Source organism: Nerophis ophidion, linkage group LG22 (assembly GCF_033978795.1).
Source record: "Nerophis ophidion isolate RoL-2023_Sa linkage group LG22, RoL_Noph_v1.0, whole genome shotgun sequence".
Taxonomy (NCBI): domain Eukaryota; kingdom Metazoa; phylum Chordata; class Actinopteri; order Syngnathiformes; family Syngnathidae; genus Nerophis; species Nerophis ophidion.
Window position 1 is genome coordinate 3,754,690 of NC_084632.1, and position 10,000 is coordinate 3,764,689.

Here is a 10,000-nt window from a genome sequence, read left to right on the forward strand (position 1 = left end):
GTTTTCCCGTGGTGCAAAGCGATTGGAACGGACATGGCGTGAAGGTAATGACATCTTTAATCTTAACTAAAAAATGTTACAAAAACAAAGGGTATAAACAAAAGGCGCTCTCAGTGGAGGTTAAAAACTTGGCTATGAAAACTAAAACTCGCACAATGGGAGAACTATGAACATAAAATAAAACTTACAAACTATGGCATGAAAAACGATCATCGGCATGGATGACATAGTTGTGTAGGAGGTGATAGAGGGTGAGTAGAAGGTGATGTCGCCAGGCTGACTGCCTGGCAACTGCAGGCTTAAATGGTGACGTGGTGATTGAGAACAGGTACATGAGTTCAAGTGAATCAGGTGTGTGAGTCGTGAAAACAGGTGAACTGATTGGTAGTCATGGAAACAAAAACAAACCAGGGTGTGCAAAAACAGAAACTAATGGAGTCAAAAACAAAACAGAACATAACTAAACAGAACATGATCACAAAGAAATGACAGGTCTTACTTAAAAATGCACGCATTTAGTTGTATTCAGTGTTTAAAAAATATTATACGGCTCTTACGGAAATACGTGTTGAAATACTTGGCTTTCATGGCTCTCTCAACCAATCAATCAATCAATCAATGTTTATTTATATAGCCCCAAATCACAAATGTCTCAAAGGACTGCACAAATCATTACGACTACGACATCCTCGGAAGAACCCACAAAAGGGCAAGGAAAACTCACACCCAGTGGGCAGGGAGAATTCACATCCAGTGGGACGCCAGTGACAATGCTGACTATGAGAAACCTTGGAGAGGACCTCAGATGTGGGCAACCAAAAAGGTTCCCGACCCTTGACCTAGCAACTTACCACATAACCGCGTAGATGCAACAGAAAAACCTAGTATCTCAAGGGACCAATCGGAGCTTCTTTGTCAGTGGCCTTATTGTCTTTAATGAGACATTTTGCAGGAATGTGGGCCGACGGTCAAGCTGATTATGTGATATTATGGCAGGAGGGGATATTTGGAAGATTGGCCCAGGACGTTGCAAGCACCTTCATTAACGGGGAACATTATCAGCAGACCTATGTAAGCGTCAATATATACCTTGATGGTGCAGAAAAAAGACCATCTATTTTTTTAACCGATTTCCGAACTCTAAATGGGTGAATTTTGGCGAATTAAACGCCTTTCTGTTTATCGCGATGACGTCAGAATGTGACGTCGCCGAGGTAACACACCCGCCATTTTCATTTTCAACACATTACAAACACCGGGTCTCAGCTCTGTTATTTTCCGTTTTTTCGACTATTTTTTGGAATCTTGGAGACATCATGCCTCGACGGTGTGTTGTCGGAGGGTGTAACAACACTAACAGGGAGGGATTCAAGTTGCACCACTGGCCCCAAGATGCCAATGTGCCTTCCGCCAGACCCCCATTAAATGTGCCTTCCGCCAGACCCCCATTGAATGTGCCAGAGTGTCTCCACATTTTCCTGGCGATGCTAAGACAGACATGGCACAGAGATGTATGGATAACCTGCAGATGCATTTGCAACCATAAAGTCAACGAAATCACAAAGGTGAGTTTTGTTGATGTTGACTGCCAGCTAATCGATGCTAACATGCTACGCTAATCGATGCTAACATGCTATTTACCGGCGGTGCTAAGGCAGACATGGCACAGAGATGTATGGATAACCTGCAGATGCATTTGCAACGATAAAGTCAACGAAATCACAAAGGTGAGTTTTGTTGATGTTGACTTATGTGCTAATCAGACATATTTGGTCGCAGCATGACTGCCAGCTAATCGATGCTAACATGCTACGCTAATCGATGCTAACATGCTATTTACCGGCGGTGCTAAAGCAGACATGGCACAGAGATGTATGGATAACCTGCAGATGCATTTGCAACTATATTACGTTTCCTTCCACCCACATTTAATGCGAAACAAACACTTACCAATCGACGGATTTAAGTTGCTCCAGTGTCAAAAGATGCGAAAGTCCTGATTGTTTGGTCCGCACATTTTACCGGCGATGCTAACGCAGCTATTCGGCCATGCTATGGCTATGAATAGCGTCAATAGCTTCAGTTTCTTCTTCAATATTTTCATACTCCCCACCATCTGTTTCAATACATGCGTAATCTGTTGAATCGCTTAAATCGCTGAAATCCGAGTTTGAATCCGAGCTAATGTCGCTATATCTTGCTGTGGTATTCCCATTGTTTGTTTACATTGGCAGCACTGTGTGACGTCACAGGGAAATGGCCAGTGTCTTCGCAGAGAGCCCAAAATAAGGCACTTTAAAGCTTTATTTAGGGATATTCTGAGAACCCGGTAAAATTTTGAAAAAAACTTCAAAAAATACAACAAGCCACTGGGAACTGATTTTTTATTGTTTTCAACCCTTTTGAAATTGTGATAATGTTCCCCTTTAAATGTATTGTTCTTGATTCTTCCCCTTGCATACTTTTTTGGGGCAGATAACTGTGGAGGTCCAAATAAAAACTGGACACTGTACACGACTCTTGCCCGATGTGCAAACGCAGAACGGGGCCCCACCCGAGATTGTGAGAAAATATCTGGAGGAAGGGCACACGTTCATGAGAGCAGATTCAATCGGCAAGAAAATGAAAGCTCAAGAAAACATCGATACGTTTGATGACTTTGTAGATCTTTGTAAGACAGCGTCAGGATAGATTGCCATCCATCCATCCATTTTCTACCGCTTATTCCCTTATGGGGTCGCGGGGAGGGCGCTGGCGCCTATCTCAGCTACAATCGGGCGGAAGGCGGGGTACACCCTGGACAAGTCGCCACCTCATAGATTGGTTTTCCCAAAATCAGCTAGAAGCGAGTTACTAGGTTTTGCCTTTGGACGGGAGAAACGCCCCTCTGACAACATTTTTTTGCAATGTGTTGCTGCCGTTCAATTATTTGCAAAGAAATGACAACATTTCTCAGTGTGAACATGAAATATCTTGTCTTTGCAGTCTATTCAGTTGAAAAGGACTTTCAAATCATTGTATTCTCTTTTTATTTACCATTTACACAACATATATACACATACATATATACATACATATATACTTTTTTCCAAGTACTGTGATTAATTACAATTTTTAAGCACGATTAATCCAATTTTTACGATTGAATCTTTGGACGGCACTAATCTTGATCGTACTATTTTGAGGCATGTATATTTTTTGCTGCATAACTTTGAACTTTGTGTCAATGTTCTCCAAAATAACCTGACAAGTGGGACCATCTTAACATTTTCCACTTCTTTTTTGTCACTTCCAGGAAATAGATGCACGAAATAGCAGTGCAGTTTCTCAACAGTTAGGAGGATTTTACACTTTCTTCAGAAGCGTCCTCAATAAAATCAACCACGAGTTGTTTTGATGACACTTTCGATGTTCACACTTGATGTTCACACTTGATGTTCACACTTGATGTTCACATTTGATGTTCACACTTGATGTTCACACTTGATGTTCACACTTGATGTTCACACTTGATGTTCACACTTACTTCTTTCACGTGCCGCTTGAGGTGCATGTAAACACTCTGGCCCGTTTTGCGGAAATGTCTCTCCACGTGTTCCCGTCCAAAGCCCAGGAAGGTGTTCATGCACACGTACAAACCTCCCTCTGATTCCTGCACACACACACACACACACACACACACACACACACACACACACACACACACACACACACACACACACACACACACACACACACACACACAAACACACACAAGTTAGGTAATAAGTGAAAAGTAGAAAAAGCAAAGCTGTCACTAAGTGTACTAACTCATGCTGTTATTTAAATATTCCTTATATCACCCAGCCTTAAAAATCATACATCAAATACAAATAAAACACAATTAAGACGCAGATTTAAAAACAAAATTAAAAACAAAAATAAATTAGATACATGAAAAAATATGAAATGACAGATTTTTTGAAATAATTAAATAAGTTACAAAAAAATACAAAATATAAATATTAATTTTAAAATTACACAACAAAGAGATATTTCAAAAACAAAGAAATATACAAATAATAATAAATGAAGATTCATAAACACAACAGAGACAAATTTAAAAATACAATAAAATGAGTATGACACATTTAAAAATGAGTATGACACATTTAAAAATGTTAACATATTGACAAAGATATTTTGAAAGAATAAAATAATACAAAAAAAATTAAATACAAATAAAATAAAACATTTACACATTGAAAAACAACAAAGACTGATTTTTTTTTAAATCAAATACAAAAACCCAATTCCAGGTTTTCCTGAAATTTCCAATCAAATGAATGAACATATACTTCTACACTGACCTACATTTTCACAATTTTACACCATTTTAAAAAGCAAATACGACCTTTCAACCATCCACCCACACTACTCTTCATATATCAAACGTAAAATATGTTTTCTTTTTCCCTAAAATTCCCAATTTTCCTGTGATTTTAACCCCATTGCCAATGTAAAGACATTCTACAATCTACTGCATAGCTCAGTGGTCCCCAACCTTTTTGTATCCGCGGACCGGTCAACGCTTAATAAATTTGTCCCGCGGCCCGGGTGGGGTGGGGGGGGGAACGTTTTTGTCATGAAAAAGGGAGGTTTTTGTGGTTGGTGCACTAATTGTAAGTGTATATTGGGTTTTTTATGTTGATTTAATAAAACGAAAAAATGTAAAAAAAAAAAGAAAAAAATATTTATTTATTTTTTTTATAAAAAGTAATAAAAAATTATTCTGCGGCCCGGTGGTTGGGGACCACTGGCATAGCTGACATTTCTCACCCGATCAGAAGTGTTCCAACATCCACACACACCACTACACCACTATCAAACTACATTTTTGCAAGTTCAAAACATCCATCCATCCATCCATTTTCTACCGCTCATTCCCTTTTGGGGTTGCGGGGGGCGCTGGCGCCTATCTCAGCTACAATTCCAGGAATTCACAGTTTTTCAAAAAGTCTTATTTTCATCTCTTCCTGGAGAGTTTGCAAAGTCCACATTTTTTAACCATTTTTGACCATTCCACTTCAAGAACAACAAATGCTTTTTGTTCTTCTATAAAAAAAAGGTATTATTTTCCCAAAATTACCAGGAATTCCGAAACATTCTCAATACGTCAACATTTTTCAACTAATTCCAAGAATTCCGACACTAGCACATTTATATCACCTAGGACAGGGGTGTCCAAACTTTTTCCACTGAACAATCAAAACAAGTGGGGGCCATTTTCATATTTTTTATTTGAAAAACCAATGCAATATATGATAAAAAAAATATACATTTAGGCCTCCACTCAGTTACCTTAAAGGGTTTTGGTCCAAAAAAAAAAAGTGTCATTATTCAGTATTACTATCTTTATTATTATTCAACATTAGGGGGAAAAAAATGGAAAAAAACACAAAATATGCAATATTTTCACCTAATACCTTTTTTTAGGTGTAATATTTGAGATTATATAATAATCATCCATCCATCCATCCATTTTCTACCGCTTATTCCCTTTCGGGGTCGCGGGGGGCGCTGGCGCCTATCTCAGCTACAATCGGGCGGAAGGCGGGGTACACCCTGGACAAGTCGCCACCTCATCGCAGAGCCAACACAGATAGACAGACAACATTCACACACTAGGGACCATTTAGTGTTGCCAATCAACCTATCCCCAGGTGCATGTCTTTGGAGGTGGGAGGAGCCTATCCCCAGGTGCATGTCTTTGGAGGTGGGAGGAGCCTATCCCCAGGTGCATGTCTATGGAGGTGGGAGGAGCCTATCCCCAGGTGCATGTCTTTGGAGGTGGGAGGAGCCTATCCCCAGGTGCATGTCTTTGGAGGTGGGAGGGGCCTATCCCCAGGTGCATGTCTTTGGAGGTGGGAGGAGCCTATCCCCAGGTGCATGTCTTTGGAGGTGGGAGGGGCCTATCCCCAGGTGCATGTCTTTGGAGGTGGGAGGGGCCTATCCCCAGGTGCATGTCTTTGGAGGTGGGAGGGGCCTATCCCCAGGTGCATGTCTATGGAGGTGGGAGGAGCCTATCCCCAGGTGCATGTCTTTGGAGGTGGGAGGAGCCTATCCCCAGGTGCATGTCTTTGGAGGTGGGAGGGGCCTATCCCCAGGTGCATGTCTTTGGAGGTGGGAGGGGGCCTATCCCCAGGTGCATGTCTTTGGAGGTGGGAGGGGCCTATCCCCAGGTGCATGTCTTTGGAGGTGGGAGGGGCCTATCCCCAGGTGCATGTCTTTGGAGGTGGGAGGGGCCTATCCCCAGGTGCATGTCTTTGGAGGTGGGAGGGGCCTATCCCCAGGTGCATGTCTTTGGAGGTGGGAGGGGCCTATCCCCAGGTGCATGTCTTTGGAGGTGGGAGGGGCCTATCCCCAGGTGCATGTCTTTGGAGGTGGGAGGGGCCTATCCCCAGGTGCATGTCTTTGGAGGTGGGAGGGGCCTATCCCCAGGTGCATGTCTGTGGAGGTGGGAGGGGCCTATCCCCAGGTGCATGTCTTTGGAGGTGGGAGGGGGCCTATCCCCAGGTGCATGTCTTTGGAGGTGGGAGGAGCCTATCCCCAGGTGCATGTCTTTGGAGGTGGGAGGGGCCTATCCCCAGGTGCATGTCTTTGGAGGTGGGAGGAGCCTATCCCCAGGTGCATGTCTTTGGAGGTGGGAGGGGCCTATCCCCAGGTGCATGTCTTTGGAGGTGGGAGGGGCCTATCCCCAGGTGCATGTCTTTGGAGGTGGGAGGGGCCTATCCCCAGGTGCATGACTTTGGAGGTGGGAGGGGCCTATCCCCAGGTGCATGTCTTTGGAGGTGGGAGGGGCCTATCCCCAGGTGCATGTCTTTGGAGGTGGGAGGGGCCTATCCCCAGGTGCATGTCTGTGGAAGTGGGAGGAAGCCGGAGTACCCGGAGGGAACCCACGCATTCACGGGGAGAACATGCAAACTCCACACAGAAAGATCCCGAGCCTGGATTTGAACCCAGGACTGCAGGACCTTCGTATTGTGAGGCAGACGCACTAACCCCTCTGCCACCGTGAAGCAATCAATCGTATCAATCGTATCAATCAATCGTATTCTTAAAATGTGCCGTGGGGCCGTTGAAAAAAATAACCTGCAGGCCGCACTTTGGACACCCCTGGTCTAGGACAATTGTGCTAGAATCCATATTTTCAAAAAATTCCCGGTTTTCACGAAATTCCCAATCAAACGAATGTTGGTATTCATAAGTTCTACAAGGACCTGTACTCTCAAAATTGTACTTTCTAGCGAGGATTGAGGGAGAGTCAGCCCTGCCTTCCCGTCTGAAGTGGACCCAAGTGGGACTAAAAAGCCTGAAGTGGCCCAGAGTGACATGTGAGCTGGGACTAAAAATAGGCCAACACTCGGGCTGACATGATGAACTCCAGACAGCTGAGTCACCTTTAAAAACATCAAGTGAGCTAAAGTCCGAGTGGACTCCTTCGGTTCACTTCAGCTCGGTGTGAACGCGAAACGGACCAAAGACAGCAAAAGTGTTAAAAAGACGAAGCAGAACTGTTTGATTCACTCTCTGTAGGAAAACAATGAACACAGAGCGTTAAAAATCTAAATCAAATACAAATAAAACATATTTTAGAACACGAACACAACGAAGACGCGGGGAAATTGCCAAAATGCATATTCATTCAATGAAAGCAAAACGGGGAGTGTTGCTGCGGCTGGAAATGATCCCTATGTCACTTTTACTGCGAATGTTGACCCAAAAATAGAGGGGAAGGTGGGCGGTTATCTTTCTAGTGGAGGGAGTGGATAATAATGCAAATTCATGCTAACACTATTTAACAATGACAGCCAGACAGGGAGTGTGGCTGCAGCTGGAAATTATCCCTACATCACTTTTACTGCGAATGTTGACCCAAAAATAGAGGGGAAGGTGAGCGGTTATCTTTCTAGTGGAGGGAGTGGCTAATAATGCAAATTCATGCTAACACTATTTAACAATGACAGCCAAACAGGGACTGTTGCTGCAGATGGAAATTATCCCTAAGTCCCTTTTTCTGCAAATGTTGATTTGAAATCAGAGGGGAAGGTGAGCAGTTAGCCCTCTACTGGTGGAAGAGGATTCATGATAACACCATTTAGTAATTTATATGAAACAGGGAGTGTTGCTGCATCTGGAATTAAATCTGATGTTGCTTTTACTGCGAATGTTGAGCCGAAAATAGACGGGAATGTGAGCGGTTATCTTTCTTTCTAGTGGAGGGAGTGGCTAATAATGCAAATTCATCCTAACACTATTCAACAATGACAGCCAAACAGGAAGTGTTGCTGCAGCTGGAAATGATCGCTACGTCACTTTTACTGCGAATGTTGACCCAAAAATAGAGGGGAAGATGAGCGGTTATCTTTCTAGTGGAGGGAGTGGCTAATAATGCAAATTCATGCTAACACTATTTAACAATGACAGCCAAACAGGGAGTGTTGCTGCAGATGGAAATTATCCCTAAGTCCCTTTTTCTGCAAATGTTGATTTGAAATCAGAGGGGAAGGTGAGCAGTTAGCCCTCTACTGGTGGAAGAGGATTCATGATAACACCATTTAGTAATTTATATGAAACAGGGAGTGTTGCTGCATCTAGAATTAAATCTGATGTTGCTTTTACTGCGAATGTTGAGCCGAAAATAGACGGGAATGTGAGCGGTTATCTTTCTTTCTAGTGGAGGGAGTGGCTAATAATGCAAATTCATGCTAACACTATTTAACAATGACAGCCAAACAGGGAGTGTTGCTGCAGCTGGAAATGATCCCTATGTCACTTTTACTGCGAATGTTGACCCAAAAATTGAGGGGGAGGTGAGCGGTTATCTTTCTTTCTAGTGGAGGGAGTGGCTAATAATGCAAATTCATGCTAACACTATTTAACAATGACAGCCAAACAGGGAGTGTTGCTGCAGCTGGAAATGATCCCTATGTTGCTTTTTCTGCAAATGTTGATTTGAAATCAGAGGGGAGGGTGAGCAGTTAGCCCTCTACTGGTGGAAGAGTATTCATGATAACACCATTTAGTAATTTATATGAAACAGGGAGTGTTGCTGCATCTGGAATTAAATCTGATGTTGCTTTTACTGCGAATGTTGAGCCAAAAATAGACGGGAATGTGAGCGGTTATCTTTCTTTCTAGTGGAGGGAGTGGCTAATAATGCAAATTCATGCTAACACTATTTAACAATGACAGCCAAACAGGGAGTGTTGCTGCAGCTGGAAATGGTCCCTACGTCACTTTTACTGCAAATGTTGACCCAAAAATAGAGGGGAAGGTGAGCGGTTATCTTTCTAGTGGAGGGAGTGGCTAATAATGCAAATTCCTGCTAACACTATTTAACAATGACAGCCAAACAGGGAGTGTTGCTGCAGCTGGAAATGATCCCTATGTTGCTTTTTCTGCAAATGTTGATTTGAAATCAGAGGGGAATGTGAGCAGTTAGCCCTCTACTGGTGGAAGAGTATTCATGATAACACCATTTAGTAATTTATATGAAACAGGGAGTGTTGCTGCATCTGGAATTAAATCTGATGTTGCTTTTACTGCGAATGTTGAGCCAAAAATAGACGGGAATGTGAGCGGTTATCTTTCTAGTGGAGGGAGTGGCTAATAATGCAAATTCATGCTAACACTATTTAACAATGACAGCCAAACAGGAAGTGTTGCTGCAGCTGGAAATGATCCCTATGTCACTTTTACTGCAAATGTTGACCCAAAAATAGAGGGGAAGGTGAGCGGTTATCTTTCTAGTGGAGGGAGTGGCTAATAATGCAAATTCATGCTAACACTATTCAAGAATGACAGCCAAACAGGGAGTGTTGCTGCAGCTGGAAATTATCCCCATGTCCCTTTTTCTGCAAATGTTGATTTGAAATCAGAGGGGAAGGTGAGCAGTTAGCCCTCTACTGGTGGAAGAGTATTCATGATAACACCATTTAGTAATTTATATGAAACAGGG

At 42.8% G+C, this 10,000-nt stretch overlaps 1 protein-coding gene across 1 annotated transcript in view; it reads right to left on the reverse strand.

Moving 5' to 3' along the window:
- usp13 (ubiquitin specific peptidase 13) overlaps nucleotides 1-10,000 on the reverse strand; it is a 90,303-nt gene that overhangs the window by 77,072 nt on the left and 3,231 nt on the right. The window contains exon 2 of the mRNA XM_061883038.1: nucleotides 3,527-3,652. Within this exon, the coding sequence (XP_061739022.1) occupies nucleotides 3,527-3,652 (126 nt within the window). The remainder of the gene's footprint in view (nucleotides 1-3,526; nucleotides 3,653-10,000) is intronic.